Source organism: Corythoichthys intestinalis, chromosome 19 (genome assembly GCF_030265065.1).
Source record: "Corythoichthys intestinalis isolate RoL2023-P3 chromosome 19, ASM3026506v1, whole genome shotgun sequence".
Classification (NCBI taxonomy): Eukaryota; Metazoa; Chordata; class Actinopteri; order Syngnathiformes; family Syngnathidae; genus Corythoichthys; species Corythoichthys intestinalis.
The window spans coordinates 11,311,235-11,328,296 of record NC_080413.1 but is presented as its reverse complement, the minus strand read 5'-3'; the positions used below and the strand labels follow the sequence as shown (position 1 = coordinate 11,328,296).

The 17,062-nt window shown below is 39.1% G+C and overlaps 1 protein-coding gene across 7 annotated transcripts in view; it reads left to right on the top strand.

Moving 5' to 3' along the window:
• The window catches only part of magl (MAX dimerization protein MGA-like), a 48,287-nt gene that overhangs the window by 13,354 nt on the left and 17,871 nt on the right, over window positions 1–17,062 (top strand). For 5 of the 7 annotated variants that reach the window (XM_057822688.1, XM_057822692.1, XM_057822690.1 and 2 more), the window contains exons 3-13: window positions 1,708–2,128; window positions 7,600–7,699; window positions 7,770–7,907; window positions 7,987–8,094; window positions 8,247–8,348; window positions 8,421–8,742; window positions 8,885–9,023; window positions 13,016–13,211; window positions 13,317–13,459; window positions 13,533–13,734; window positions 13,813–14,033. In XM_057822688.1, the coding sequence (XP_057678671.1) occupies window positions 1,708–2,128; window positions 7,600–7,699; window positions 7,770–7,907; window positions 7,987–8,094; window positions 8,247–8,348; window positions 8,421–8,742; window positions 8,885–9,023; window positions 13,016–13,211; window positions 13,317–13,459; window positions 13,533–13,734; window positions 13,813–14,033 (2,092 nt within the window). The remainder of the gene's footprint in view (window positions 1–1,707; window positions 2,129–7,599; window positions 7,700–7,769; window positions 7,908–7,986; window positions 8,095–8,246; window positions 8,349–8,420; window positions 8,743–8,884; window positions 9,024–13,015; window positions 13,212–13,316; window positions 13,460–13,532; window positions 13,735–13,812; window positions 14,034–17,062) is intronic. The other 2 variants (XM_057822689.1, XM_057822691.1) reach the window with 2 other exon arrangements.

Genomic DNA, 17,062 nt, shown 5'->3' with positions numbered 1-17,062 from the left:
ATGAAAAGTCTGATTGGCAATGAATAATTTGGCTTCAAATTTGCTAACCTGTGCACTTTGCAGGACAAGGGGACACTCAGTTTGAATCAAATAAACACTTTTGATGGGCTCTAATTGGCAGAGAACAAAATGGCATTGGGCTTCTCACCTATTTCATATTCTGCACTTAGGTAGCTTTCAAATGACTCGTTACACATTGTGTGTGCGTTTATTTTTTTAATAATATTTTTAATATAGTTTGTGTTTTATTTGAGAATAACAATTTATTGCATTTAAATGGGTGAGTTATTAGGATGTATTGTCACTACATTAGTGGTTGAATCACTTAAAAAAAAAAAACTGACAATAATATCTCATATCGGCAGTAGTTTATGAGACAATATATCTCTTACCTAAAATTTGTTATCATGACAGGCCTATAATTTTGAGTTTATTAATGGATGAAAATGCTTAAAACATTAGGTATGTTTTTTAGAGCTGAAACGAATACTCGAGCAACTCGAGTAACTCAAATTTAAAAACTGATCCGAGTAATTTTATTCACCTCGAGGAATCGTTTAATTTTGCCAGCTCTAAGCATCACGTTTTGCCTGGACTACTTTTAATTGACTGGACTACGTTTAATGCGGGACAACGCGCTGACGTCACGTGCGTAGAGAAAGAAGCAATAAAAAAAATAAAAACTTACCGCAGCCGACAGCCGCTACAAACTGCGCCGAAGTTGCTAAAAACTACGCCCGCATGATGCTAGTTTGATAGCAGGTAGCGTCCGATGCGTCTCATAGATATCGCATGCATTTATGTCTAGATGCGAAATGACAGACTCGGCCGCGTCTGGGCAGCGTTAGTAAACAGCCGCCATCTTTAAGCAGTAGACTTCTCATCGCTAATAAATATAACGTTACTGTCACTCGCTAACGTAACGTTAGCCCTTCGGAGGGCTAGGTTTCTATTGATTATGACCACTGTCGATGCGTGGCGAACGTGTCTTACATACAGGCTTTATTTAATCTGTAAAAACACCGCGCTGTAGAGTGATGAGGGTGTAAAATTAAAACATAATAAAGCTAACTGTCAGTTTTAGCTCAGTAGTCATTACTGAATAAATGTGCTCCAATACAGCAGGTATCATACATTTATTTTTTTAACACTGCAAAAAATCAAAATCCTACCAGTACTTACAGTTTAGACTAACTTAAAACTTAACTAGAACTTAAAAATAGCTTGACACAAATGGAAATTAAATTGAAACACGTGGGGAAAACACTTAGCTTTCAAGTGATGTGTGTTATCAAGCATAATTACATTTTTAGGTAAGAAATATGTTGTTGTTTTTTTTATAAGATCTAGAAGTTTTTTGAGTGAAAGCAGTGATTTTTTTTTTCTAGTCACATCTTAGATGGAATTGTTGGCTGTTTTCAAAAATGTACATCGAAAATAAAGACACTGATTGACTGAAAATGGTTCGATATTAGATGAAATGTCTTATTTTCTCATGTATATTATTCCTCTTTACTAAAAAAAAAATGTTTTATCCGATTACTCGATTAATCGATAGAATTTTCAGTCGATTACTCGATTACTAAAATATTCGATAGCTGCAGCCCTAATGTTTTTTTCCAAACAACATAAGGGCAAAATCCAAATACTCTTAAAGTGGAAATGATGTAGTTTGATTGTTTTTTAATCGTGTTTATCGTCTCGCAGTCCTCAGAGTGCTGACTCAGCTTCCCCCGCCAGTGAGCAAGAGTCCAATCTGGTATTGGAACCCATCTCAAACACCCCCACATCAAACCAGGAGGCAGTCACTCAGCGCGTTCGAGGTGGACAAGCTCTCAAAGTTGTCGTGGTTACACAAAAACGTCCACGGATATCAGACGATGCTAACGACAATGACAGCGAGTCGCCCAGCAAGCGGCTGCAAATTGAGAGCCCAGAAGAATCATCTGTCGATTCTATGGTGCCAGTGGAAAACAATTTGCACACGCCCAATGAAGGGAAGGGCTACTGGGCGCAATTTGAGGGCGGATGGAAATCGGCGTCACCAGCGTGCGACGAATCCCAGGTCAGCACGGAGCCGGAACTTGATGAGGTGGAGGGTCTCACCTTTGTCTCATTCGACACCAAGGTAAACAAATTGAAATTTCAGTTCAATTCTGAGCCCTTAGTTTCGATTCTAACTTATTATCGTTGAAAACAGCAACTAGTGCGCCACAAACTAAGCACGCAGCTTTTCCTTGGACTTCAGGAAATATATATTTGGCAGTTTGTTTTGTTGTAAACACAGCTTTTTTTTTTACTTTGATGTCCTGCCCAAAAAGCAATTTTTCTCCCTGCCCACACATGAGCATATGTGTATCTGTTCAACTTTTCAAAGTAAAAGCGACAGACTTTCATTAAGTCTCTTCAATGGAGTTGTCCAATATTATCAGGCTGGCCGGTCGATAGAAGAATTTTAAAATAATATGGGACAATAGCGACATCGGTTTTTCATGATCAGTTTTGGGCCAATATGCATGTTGCCTTCAAAGTGAATATAGAAGCCTTCTACCTTTGTACAAGGGCTGGTCACAGGTTAGCACAGCAATTATCCTTATTGACCATTAGAGGTCTCCAAACTAAAATGTTTGGGATTTGTTATTCGAGCATTATTGAATGAATGAATGAATGAATGAATATTAAAGCATCCAGTGGGACATCACACATAGACTTCACTATCAGTTGACGGGGATCGGGGCTGGTCTGTACAGGGCCTATTTAAAAAACAACAACAACTTAAAATTCAAATATTTTCAAAACCAAAGCCGCTAGCAACCTAAAACCAAAACAGGCACCTCACTTAGGCAAATATGAGTCTTTATGAGCAGCGGCATCAAAAAATTCAAAGTCGTTCTCTGATAAAATCCCTATTAGTTATTTTTTATATCAGTATAACAAAACTTAAAATGGCTATAGAATTCTCAGATTTTACGCTAGATGCACAAAAATCACCACATGCAGAGATAATCACCTATATTTTCAGGATCAATAGCAATATTTAACATATCAGATAAATCTTTGCCCGAAATAGTGACTTTTTTTTATTTTATTTTTTTTAATTAGTGCAAATTTGACAAAAGTTTTCAACAGATAATATATCCCTGTTTTCATATCAGAAACTTAATACTTGAGGAAAGCATGCCGAATCATTTTAATTTTACTAAACTAAAGCAATTTTTAAAATTTTTCTATATACAATCACGACTTATTTAGGTTGAATTCCGATGTCACTTTTGCCTCAACATGTCTTCCCGGCTATCTGGCCCTCGTCGTCTTTAGATTGAAATGTTACATAAAATAAAACGTGAAAGACGAATTTTTTGAATGGACGCAGAAATGTCCAAAACACATTTTTTTGCCAAAAATGGGCACTTGGCTGAAAAATTACCTGATAGTTTGAATGTAAAGTTACACTGTTGTGTATGGATACAAAATCCAACATGGCGGCCATCACAAAACAAAGAGCTTTTTAAGTTGAAAATTCTTGTCAATAAAGGCATAAAACAGATTCTTGTTTAAGATTAAAAAATTTGCAGTTGTCATTCATTTTACATAAATATTTCAAGATAAAATTACGCGAATTTTATCCATTCATTTCATTTTTTTTTCACTTTTCAAAATGGTGCTATTTTACATAATAATTAGCTTGAATCCTCGACCAAATTACTCTTGAGACACTCCTTCCTGTTTGCATGCACTAAAACCTTCGCCCTGTTTCCACCTAAATCCGGCATTAAAACACAGCATGTGTTTGAGTATATCGCAGTGAAAGCTGCAACAATGCTCTGCCAAGACCGCATATATCGGTATCTGATTTTTTGAGTTGGAAAAAATCGGGATATCCGTTAAAAAGTGATTATCGGACAAATCTAGTCTTCAGTCTCATTTGTAGTGGACCAAATTAGCAACAGCAGTTGCATTTATTGAAAAAAAATGTGGATGCTTTCTTTCTCCTAAGGTCCACCCATCACCATTGGGCTGATGTGGCAAAACTTTTTGTCTTTTGTTGCTCTGCCATCTTTGCAGAATTTGCGCGAAAGCGTTAGCATCGACTTCCGTCTTTATAATGAATGGGTAAAGTGGGAAGTGATGTATGCCGTAAAGCAGTAAGCACGTTATATATTTTGTTTTTTGTTTTGTGGCAGGGTTCTTGCCACCCTCCTCAAAGTTAATTAGTTCCGGTGAACGTGATACAGACCCCCTCAAGATATAAAAGAGGTTTCATTCAACTACCGTAATTTTCGGACTATAAGCTGCTACTTTTTTCCTTTATTTTGAGTCCTGCGGCTTATAGTAAGCCTGCCGCAATATGCAATAATGCCATTTATCGCACGGTTAATGAAAATGAAGGCGGTAATTTTCCGGCTGCGATTTATCGCCTCACGGCGGACGTGCTGTTAAAAGTTCGGCTTCCTTGTTACCAGCAGCACAATATGCTGTGATGAGGATTTACTCTGTTTTATTGACTTCTGGGTATGTTCGTTTTACACATTTGAACCTAGCCTAAGATTACGTTAATACTACAGGTCTTAATGCATGAATCCGATTTTTTCGTGTTTTTCCGACTCGAGTGGGGCATTAACTTGACGGTCTGAACGTGACAAGTCACATAGAACTGGACATTTTCAAATCCGATCTAGGTCACTTTCGTATGTGGTCGAAATCCGATCTGGGCCACATTTTTCCGGAATGTGGCTGGCGGACTGAACTTTCAAGTCTCCCGAATCTGAATTCATGCAGCAATGACATCAGCAAAGCGAAAGCGGCAGGAAGGACGGGAGCGATGTACCTGTGCATTAGCTTCTAGCTTGAACTCTGCTTTTATGCACGAAGCGGGCTTGAACACGGTCATAAAAAAATAAATGAAGAAAAGGATAAGCCTGCCAATTTTCTATTTTAATTCTATGCGCCGATCGAGCCATTTTTCAGTATTGCTTACATGGCCGAGACGGGGCAAATTGACACACCCACATCATGTCACGCACACAAGTCACGGCTTATGTGCGTGCGTGTATGCGTTCTATCAGTCCATATAAACCTTGAATAAAGGACTAAACGGGCATCATTTTGGAAATCAAAATATGATCACCCTGGAATGACATACAGCTAGCATGTGTAATTTGTTTTGATGCTTCTGCGCTTGCGGTCACTTTGCTGAGCGCATCTCGGACTGTGAATTAGTGCGTATGCGTGATACTTGAACGGGCTCCATGGACAAAGCCAGTCTGAACGGGCACGCCAAAACAGACATGACAAAAAAATCGGATTTGTGCATTAAGACCTGCAGTATGAACCTAGAATTTTTGTTACTGCTACTTAATTAATCTATTTTTCTCTGTTGTTGTTGAAGTGCAATTGTTTGTGTTACTACAATTTTATACCTCTGTGCCCAAATGCTTAAGTTATTGAAGTGCAATTTTATCTTTCCTTGAAAAAGACATTTTATTTATTCTGCCTTTCTGTGCGGTATTGATATTGTTGTCTTTTACTTAAAACAGGCATGGTCTATTGTTTTTAGTTGGGATTTCTTAAAAAGTATTTTTTAATTTAAGAGTAAACGTTTATTGCGTTAAAATGGGTGTACTTAATATTACTTAGTATTATTAATATATACTGTATTCTTACTGTGTTATTGTAAATTGGTTAAAAAAATGATGATGATGAATGATGTCACTCGTTGTGACAAACACTATGTTCAGACTACCGAACCGGCAAAAGACAACATGGAGACATCCGCGATCCAAACACTGGCACATATTAGACTATGTCCTGACCAGGGCAAGAGACAAAGCAGACATTTGCATTACTAGATCTATGCCCGGGGCGGACGACTGCTGGACAGATCACAGACTCCTACTTTCCCGATTTAATTTCAAAATTCGAAAACCAACCAGAAGGACACCTGACAGCAAGCCAAATTCCCGCTTTGACTGTGGTAAACTCCAAGATCCACTGTTGGCACAAGATTACAAAGCAGCTTGTGAAAGACATCTAGCAGAACCTGCAGTCGAGGCTACAGTAGACGATCGCTGGACCAGCCTTAGAGATGCCATAATCCGGGCAGCAACAGAAACCTTAGGATTCAGGAAGAGGAAACAGCGGGATTGGTTCGATGAGAATGACAGAACAATTTCTCTTCTCATTGAAGCCAAGCGTCAGGCACGACTAACACTAGAGAACCAACATACAGCTGAGAACAAACAAGCATACAAAGAAGCTGTAGCAGATTGCCAAAGGGGAATCAGGGACGCCCAAAACACCTGGTGGCAAAGAAAAGCTGAAGAAACTCAAAACTACGCTGACCAGCGAGACCTGCGCCGCTATTATGCAGCCACGAAAGAAATTTTTGGTCCCACACGATCATCAGTGGGTGGCCTAAAGGACACAGATGGGGCCACTCTCATAACCAACAGTGAGGGCATCCTGGCAAGATGGAAGTCCCATTTTGAGAACCTTCTCAACGATCAAGCTGATACCCCTAATGACCTCTTGAGAATGACCCCGCAGCACCCAGTCCAATACTGGATGTCAGTACCACCCTCAATCCAAGACTTCAACAACGCACTGAAACGAATGAAACCAGGTAAAGCCCCAGGACCTGACAATAGCCCTTTGGAACTCCTCACTCAAAGTGGCCCTGAGTTGAGAAACCACCTTTTTCACCTGATTCTGAAAATATGGGAAACAAAGACCCTGCCAAATGACTTCCGCGATGCAAACATCATCACCATATTTAAAAAAGGTGACAGAGAGAACTGCAACAACTACCGTGGCATCTCTTTGTTAAGCATCGCTAGCAAGATCTTTGCCCGCATTCTCCTTGACCGCCTCCTCATCTTGGCAGAAGACGTCCTTCCAGAGTCCCAGTGCGGTTTTCGACCTACCCGTGGGACAATAGACATGATCTTCTGTGCCCGGCAGTTACAAGAGAAGAGCCGTGAGCAACAACGACCACTGCTGCTCATCTTCTGGGACCTAAAAAAGGCCTTTGACAAAGTACCCCGCCCTGCAATGTGGGCAGTACTTGCACGGTATGGTTGTCCACCAGACTTTGTCGCCTTAGTCCGTGGCCTCCATGATGGAATGGTTGGCAGAGTATGCCACCAAAACTTTCTCTCTGGCCCATTCCCTATCAACAGTGGCCTTAAACAGGGGTGTGTAATAGCGCCAACATGTTTTTCACTGTACACAGATTGTGTTGTGGCAATTTGCATTCGTGCTGCGAGCCATTCACTGCTGTGTTGTGGCAATTGGGGTTCGTGCTTTTGCTAATTTGCGATCGCGCTTTAGGAATTGGGGATCGTGTTGTGGCAGTTAGCATTCGTGCTTTTTATCTTTGCAAAGCGTTTGCAATTGGGGTTCATGCTTTTTCTATTTGCAAAGTGTTTGGACTTTGCATTTCGCCTGACACCTCTCGGCCACCGTAGGTGCGCCTTATAGTGCAAAAATTACGGTAGTTGTCAGTCAACATATCATCACAAATGTTATGAAAATATCTCTTCAAGGTTGAAAAGTTACTTAGTGTTGCTTTAAGCTGGGCTGCTTTTTTTTCCGCAACAGGAGGCTATGGAGAGTCACATTCAATCCTCGCCAGATTATATGACCTCGCTGGTATCACCTGATTCCTGCTTGACGACTTCTGAACCGCATGTGGAACCTGGTACTAAGCCCTTGAATTGTTATACAGCTGAATTGTCAGCTCAGAAATCTAATCATGTAACATTTGACAGAAGAGGCCACAGAGGAGACTCCAGAAGCAGTTGTTCAAGAGACAGATGAGGAGAAGATCGCTCGTCTGGAAGCCTTATTACTAGAAGACCTCAAATTGTTCAAGCACAGACAGGTGATCCACCCTGTGCTGCAAGAGGGTAAGTTGACAACATTTAGAAATTTTGTTTCACAATAAAAATACTAATAAAATCTAAAATGCCTGGTATTTTCATTCAGTGGGCTTGAAGTTAAACTCCCTGGACTCCAGCCAGCCTATTGACCTCCAATACCTGGGGGTTCGCCTGCCTCTGCCGCCACTCAATCTGCCAGGGAGGGACCATGAAGGTAAGTCAGACACATCTGGGAAATACAGACTAACAACCAACTTTGTCTGTCTGTTGTTAAAGGGTTAATTTTAAAAAGTGGATGCACCCCTACCAGTAGTAATTGACACAGCATTGTGACAATTGTAGTTTAATGCCACCTTTTATTTGTAGGGGAGGGATTGGCTTTCATCTCCCGAACAGGAAAAACAAGTGACATGACCAAAATAAAGGGTTGGAAGAACAAGTTTGTTCAAAGCCAGCAGGCGAGCGATGGTGAGGTCGCTTCATTCTTTTCCTGATTCCTGTATTAGCTTCTAAATCTGACATTTTTATTTCTGTTTTCAGCCTCTCAGAAGAACCTATCAGCCTTCTGCAGCAACATGCTGGACGAATATCTGGAAAATGAAGCTCAGCACATCAGCGAGCGAGCCGACAATTTTTCCACCAGCCCCGAGTCTGCCGTGGCTTACGAGTTGCCCGCTAAAAGCGCCAGCTACGTGAAGACGCTGGACAGTGCACTCCAGCAACGCAAAATCAGCAGCGCCAACAACCGCAGCCCTCACCAACTTCCCTTTAAGCCGCTGCTGTACGCCGCTTTGACTTCGCCGGCTCCGCAACTGCCGAGTGATGCGGCCGTTGCCATTAGTAGTTCTGCTAGGAACCATAGGTAACAACTTTTTTTTTTTTTGCTACCAGTTACATTTTTAATAATAGCATCAATTCCTGGTTTTCTGACAAGTGTCTCTTCTTTGCTGTTCTTCAAAAGTCTCGAGCATATGTTTATAATCCTACTTCTTCCCATCTCTTAGATTTAAAACAGCCGCTCAACTCAAAGTCCAGCATCAACTGTTGGAGATGGAGGAGGATGTCGTCAGCCATGGTTACACCCGAACGCAACTATCGCCGTACCGAGTGTTGACCTCTTTAACTGCGATGCGGACGAGAGAGGTACCGACTAAACTCCCAGCGATCCCAATGTGTAAATTTGCCACAAATTTAGGAAATTATCGTAATTTTCTGACTATAAGCCGCTACTTTTTTCCTTCATTTTGAATCCTGCAGCTTAGCCTGTCGCAATATGCAATAATTCCATTTATTACACGATAAATAAAAATGAAGGCTGTAATTTTGCCGCTGCGATTTATCGCCTCGCGTGCACGTGCGTGCGCTCGTGCGGCAGACATGCTGTTAAAAGTTCGGATTCCTTGTTACCAACTACGCAAAATGCATCTTCTCCGAAAGTCAGTGTTGCCCAACGACAGCCCCAAAACATCACTGCTCTAGAGGTGATCTGCATGGAGGAATGGGCCAAAATACCAGCAACACTGTTTGAAAAGCTTGTGACGAGTTGCAGAAAACGTTTGGCCTCCGTTATTGCCAACAAAGGGTACATAACAAAGTATTGGGATGAACTTTTGATATAGACCAAATACTTATTTTCCACCATGATTTGCAAATGAATTCTTTAAAAATCAAACAATGTGATTTTTCTGTTTTTGTTTTTTCTTTTTTCCATATTCTGTCTCTCATGGTTGAGGTTTACCCATGTTGCATTACAGGCCTCTCTAATATTTTCAAGTGGGAGAACTTGCACAATTAGTTGTTGACTAAATACTTATTTGCCCCACTGTATTAGTTGATTTATTTGTGTCAATAGGTAACACTTTATTTGACAGCGGCGTCATAAGACTATCATAACACAGTCATAACAATGACATGACACTATTATGGACATTACTGAATGCTAATGTCATATTTCAGGCATGAAAATAACTCACCTTTCGGCGAAATTCGCCGTTTTGAAGTCAAAAAGTGTGACCTACGTGAATTGTGTAGATCCGAGGAGAACATTTTTAGGGGGGGGGGGTCATAAGTCCATTTAACTAACTAACGACATTTTTTATCGAAGTTGCTAAGCCTGTCGCGATATGCAATGAGTCCAGTTATCGCAAGGTAAATAAAAATGAGGGTGTTAATTTTAGAGCTGTCCCGACTAGTCGACGACGTAAATCCGTCGACGAGCACAACATCCCGTCGACGGTTAATGAAGGGTTAAAAAATATATGCGTGGAAAGTTCAGAATGTTTGACGCTCTGTATGCAAGCGGGGAAAGCGGCACAAAGCCAAAAAAGCGCACCAGTGTGTCCAAAACATTGACTTATTTCAAAGAAACAAAGGAGGGAACACTCTTGTGTCCTGTCTCTTCAATGCCAAGCTTGGCTGCACGTCGGCCGTGAATAAACACCCAAAGCGCTGTCACCCAGTTTGTTAGTCAATCTAACTAACTAATGACGTTTTATTGAAGTTGCTAAGCCTGTCACGATATGCAATGAGTCCATTTATCGCAGGGCAAATAAAAATGAGGGCGGTAATTTTCACGGCTGCCTTCTATAGCTGCGCACGTGCGTGCGTGCATACATTGGTGCGTGCATGCATACATGATGCGTGCGTGCTGATGGCATATGAGTCTCGAGTTCCTTTCTCTTATCAACACGCTGTAGTATTAAAGTTCAGACATACAAAATAAGAAAACACATCTATATTAAACACTGTAACGTTAGCACCGCTACACTGAAGTGAATGGGGGGAAAAAGGAAACTTACTTTAGCCTGCTATAAAACTTTGGCAGTCGTCTCGTGAAAGCAAACTTACGGTTAAAAGGTGACACTTCTGACATGAAAAATCGCTGGTTAACAACATTTGCAAACGAAAAAAATGACCAAAAAAATCTATTATTGACACTACATGCAATGACAAAAAGTGCTTTTTTTGTGGAATGTAAAGCTGAAGTTAGCGGTTTAGCGAACGTACTTCCGGTGAACATTTCAAAATCAAAGCATGTCATGTTCGTCATATAAATAGCGATTTCTGAAGTTAATCCCACATACTTCAGAATTCAGATTCTACACTAAGCCTTTAAAATGACACCCTTTATGAAAAATCTGATTGGCAATGAATAATTATTATAATTATTATAATACTATTATATATAGTACTATGCTATACTATTAATGCTAGGTGTTTTTATCATGTTGGAAAGGCGAAGTCAGTGTTCTGAATCTGTTTACATTCCATTCTTTTGCACTAGTTAATTCTATCAGCATTTGAACTCATTGTTTATTTGTGATTTATTATTGTTATTTATGTGTTTATTTGTACTTTAATAAATAATTTAAGTGTTCCAGTAGTTTTTTGTGAATTGATAAGCGTCAACAAAAATTTCGTTGCTAAATTAGTTAAAAAAAAAAAAAAAAAAAATTAAAACATTTTTTAATTATTAGATTAGTCGACTAATCGTAAAAATAGTCGGCTGACTAATCGGGAGAAAATTAGTCGTTTGGGACAGCCCTAGTTAATTTTCAAGGCTGCATTTTATCACCGCGTGCGTGCATACATTTGTGCGTGCATGTAGATGACATATGAGACTCCATTTGTTGTGTCCAGATGTTTATTGGTCAACAACACGCTGTAGAATTACAGTTCACACATACAAAATTATGAAATACATCTATATTAAACACTGGAAACGTTAGCATTGCTACATTGAGACTAATAGGGAAAAAAGACAACTTACTTTAGCCTGCTATTAAAACATGGGCAGTCTTTTCCAAAATGCAAACTTGCGGTTAAAAGATGACACTTCAAACATGAAAAATGGCTGGTTAACAGCATTTGCAAACAAAAAAATGGGGAAAAAAATCTGAGTGACACCACAAGCAATGACGAAAAGTAGTGTTGTTCCGATCATGTTTTTTTGCTCCCGATCTGATCCCGATCGTTTTAGTTTGAGTATCTGCCGATGCCGATATTTCCCGATCCAATTGCTTTTTTTTAGCTCCCGATTCAATTTCAATCATTCCCGATAATTTTTCCCGATCATATACATTTTGGCAATGCATTAAGAAAAAAATGAATAAAACTCAGACGAATATATACATTCAACATACAGTACATAAGTACTGTATTTGTTTATCATGACAATAAATCCTCAAGATGGCATTTACATTATTAACATTCTTTCTGTGAGAGGGATCCACGGATAGAAAGACTTGTGACTTTGTATATTGTGACTAAATATTGCCATCTAGTGTATTTGTTGAGCTTTCAGTAAATGATACTGTAGCCATGCCCAAATGCATGATGGGAAGTGGAACCATGACTGTGCGTAGTGCTACCAATTGATATACAGTGGGGAGAACAAGTATTTGATACACTACCAATGGGTTTTCCCATTGGCAGTGTATCAAATACGTGGGAAATAACAGAAGGTGTTAAGAAAAAGATCAATTGCTACATTGCTTTCCCACATTGCTTCCCATGATATTTCTAATCGTAGGGAGAGGGATTGTAATGCTTTAGCCAATTAAAAAAAGGCTCCAAAGGCTGCCAAAATTCACTCTACCCATTTTACACTGCCTTTTATCTCTCTATATAGGTAAAACAGCGCCATTACAGATTGAGCGCGACAATGTTCGAGTGGGTCGTGCAGTGCATGCATTAATTGTGTTAAATATTTTAATGTGATACATTTTTTTTAAAATTAATTACCGCCGTTATCGGGATAAATTTGATAACCCTACCTTAAGCCTAAACTAAAGACTCTGGATGAGTGTAACATATCATGTCTGTAACGTTAAATACAATTAGAAAACGATTTAAATGAAAAAAAAAAATATATATATATATATATATATATATATATATATATATATATATCAAGAAATATATATATATTTAAAAAATGCATGGCCGATATTTTTTTGCCGAATCCGATACTTGGAAGATGACGTGATTGGACCCGATCGATCGGGACATATCTAGTTTTAATGTTATTTCATAAATGAATAATAATGAACATAATCAGTCTCACCAAGGTGAAGCCCAGGTACTTCTACCAGAAAAGACCTTGAGACCTTCTCTCTCTCCTGCTTTTTAACTAGGTGCCATACCCGGAATCTCCCTCAATTACAATTAGGAGAGTGGAGGGACCAGAATGTGGTCAAGAGTTCTGCCGACTGGGTTGCATATGCTTAAGCCTCTATTATCCAAATATTGGCACAGATCACTGTCGCAGGCCCGAATGCATGTTTGATTGCAGCTGTTCCAATCTGACAACGCAGGATGGCGGGCAAAAAGGTGAAGGAACTCGTGATAACATGCAATGAGTGTTGGCAGTGCCACTGTAGCAAACAACAGAAGAGCTAATATTCATTCTTGATTGTTTTTTTTTTCTGTAAATAGAAACGAATCAGCAGCCCAAGCCTCATTCAAGTTTGCAGGTCAGTAAACTGTGGCATCGCAACATTTTCGACATGGATCCAGAGCCACTCTTTCTACCTGAAAACCCGAAGGTGGTTCCTGCAACGTCTCGCAAGCCGTATTCGGTAAAGGAACGCAAATCCCAAAATTTCGTGAACTTTACTTTAAATGAACAACCTTAACAACCGGTCATTGCAGATTCGAGAAGAGGAGAAGGATCCAGTCTACAGGTACCTGGAGAGCTTTATGACGTGCGCGAGGGTGCGCGCTTTCAACAGCAAACCGCCTCCTCAACCTACTCTTGATCCCGATTTTCTACACATGATGGAAGCTAATTCCAAGATTCGGAGTCGGCCTCACAGAAGGTCCAAAAACCCCTGCAGCTCAGCGGAAGAGCCTGGTAAGGATTATTATAATGTTGCGTCGTGCATTTTTTTTTTTTTTTAAGTAATGTAACTCCATGGGTTCTTGTGCAAAGTCACAGTTTCCAAACAGATGCCGCCTGTTCCGATTAAAAAACAAATTGAGATCCAGTCAGTGTGCCACTGGAAGGAAGACCGAGCAGTGGTCCTGGAGAAGTTGTGCATGCGGCTGAATCAGGATAATCTGTCCGAGCCCTTCAATATTGGCCCGTATTACATCCACCCTGTCACAAAGATCTTCATCCAAAAGCCCAGTGGGTCCAACCTCATCTACAGGGTGAGAATTTTTACAACTCTTCAGGCCTTTTTAAATTCGATTCCAATTAGTATGTTGTAAATTACAAAATGTTTAAAAACAAAAACTAAATAAGCAATTAACGCACATGCCCCGCTCAAACAGATTAAAATGACAGCACAGTGTCATGTCCACTTGTTACTTGTGTTTTTTGTCTCCCTCTGCTGGCGCTTTGGTGCGACTGATTTTATGGGTTTAGGCACAAGAACTGTGTAATTATTGACATCTGGCGAGCTACTAGTTTGTTTTTTTTTTATTGAAAATTTTACAAATTTTATTAAACCGAAAACATGAAGAGGGATTTTGATATAAAATTTCTATAACTTGTACTAACTTTTATCTTTTAAGATCTAAAAGTCTTTCTATCCATGGATCGATTGATGTTAATGTTAATGCCATCTTGTTGATTTATTGTTATATTAAACAAATACAGTACTTACGTGCAGTATGTTGAATGTACATATCCGTCTTGTCTTATCTTTCCATTCCAACAATAATTTACAGAAAAATATGGCATATTTTATAGATGGTTTGAATTGCGATTAATTACGAGTAATTAATTTTTAAGCTGTGATTAACTCGATTAAAATTTTCAATCGTTTGACAGCCCTAATTTATACATTTTAAAATAGTTTGTATTATTTAAGAATACCAATTTATTGCATTTCAATATGTGATTTATTAGGATGTATTGTCACTACATTCGTGTTTGAATTTAAAAAAATAAAAAAATAAACAGGCAATAATATCGCACATCGCAATAATTTATAAGACAATATATCACCTACTAAAATGTGTTGTCGCGACAGGCCTACTTCAGACTTCATATTGCCATGCACACGGTCAAGCAGTCAGTGCCAGTGGTAGCAAAGCAACCCCAAAACATCAGGGAACCGCCGCCAAAATAACATGTGAAATGATATAAAAATGTGTTAATAATTTCACACATAAGTCGTTCCGGAGTATAAGTCGCACCCTCAGCCAAACTATGGAGAGAAAAAAAAAAAAAAACTTGCAACTTAGTCCGAAAAACACGGTACTTCTATGCTTCGCGATTTATTTTCTATTGCAAAGGAGATGTAATCATTTCGTGCCCCCCCAATGTCTCTCCGGCCACCTTGAAAAGTACCATTTGTCTCTAAAATTATTATTATTACAAGTACACCTCCTCATCATTGCATTGTGTCCTTTTTATATTAAAGGTAGAAAGTAATGTAGATCACCTTAGAATAAAGTATAACTTAATTAACATTGTTTTGTTTGTAACAGAAAAGACTTAAAGCGTACCAATTTGTCTGAATAAAAACATCCAAACTTTACTCTCAAGGTGCATTTTTTTTCACCATTTGATACTGAAAAATAAAATTGAATAAAATCACTTAAATATAATACATTCAAATGGATGAGCAAGATTACGAAGACAATATGCCAAACAATTTGACCGAAAAAAAAAATAGAACAGAAACGACAGTGTCATTGGGCAGGGGGACAGTTTTTATTTTTGCTGTAGGCAGTATCGGCTCCTTTGCGTGGGGTTATTTTGCGCCGAGCATGCTAACAGTGCTCGCTGGTTTACTGATGTAACACTGCGAAACAAAGCGGGACAGTTGTTGGCAATATTCGGCACGTTTTCGCTAAAAAACAATCAAGCGGCTTATCAATGTGATCGGGATCTAATGTCTTTAAGTAACGTTTTAATTGATTTGGCCTCCCACTGTCCGCTAGAAACATTTTTAGACACAGTAAACAGACTGGTCTTTCCTCATCTACTGTATTAAAAGTGAAAAGCCAAACGCTACATACGCTTTGTCATAGAGCTGCAGGTCTTGATTATTTTAGTAGTCGATCAATCGATGAACTAGTTAGTTCGAATAATCGAGTAATCACACAAGGAACATAAAAATTAAAATACCTAAGCTGAGCCTCAAATGGTATAAAAAAATAAATAAATGAGGATCTAATTAGACCAAAGAACAATTAGTTATCGTTCATAGCAAAAGCCCGCTAGCTTAAATGCTATAAAATGTGAACTTCTTTTTTTTTTAAACAAATGGTTTAAACTAGAGCTGAAACGAATACAATACGGACTACTTTTAATGCGGGACAACGCGCTGATGTCACGTGCGGAGAGGAAGAAGGGAAAAAAAAAACAACTTACTGCAGCCGACAGCCGCTACAAACGACGCCAACGTTGTTAAATACTTGCCCGCACGATGCTACGTTGGTAGCAGGTAGCGTCTGATGCGTCTCATAGAGATCACATGTATGTTGAACTAGATGCAGAATGACAGACTCGGCCGCGTGTGGGCAGCGTTAGTAAACAGCCGCCATCTTAAAGCAGTAGAGCGCTAAGCGCTAATAAAGAGCGCTAATAAATAAGATTAACGTTACTGTCACTACTAGCTCACGTAACGTTAGCCCTGCGGAGGGCTAGGTTTCTATTAATTATGACCACTGTCGATGCATGGCTAACGTGTCTTACATACAGGCCTTACCATAACATGGCATTGTGGAGTGATGAGGGTGTAAAATAAGAACTTAATAATGCTAACGATCAATTTTAGCTCAGTAGTCACGGCTGGATAAAACACCAAGTAGCACTGGTCCCTAATGTGCTCCAATACAGCCTGTATCGTACATTTATTTTAAAGACTGCAAAAACTCAAAATCCTTTATCAGGACTTACAGTTTAGACTAACTTAAAACTTAACTAGAACTTAAAAATGGCTTGACACAAATAGAAATTCAATTGAAACACGTGGGAAAAATCCTAACTTTTAAGTGATGTGTAATGAAGCGTAACGGCATTTTTAGGTATTTTTTTTTAATAAGATCTAAAAGTTTTTTGAGTGAAAGCAGTGAATTAGTTTTTTTTTTTATTTTTATTCTAGTTACATCTGAGATGCAATTGTTGGCTGTTTTCAACAATATACATCGAAAATAAAGACATTGATTGGCTGAAAATGGTTCAAGATGAAATGGCTTGTTTTCTCATGTATATTTATAATTGC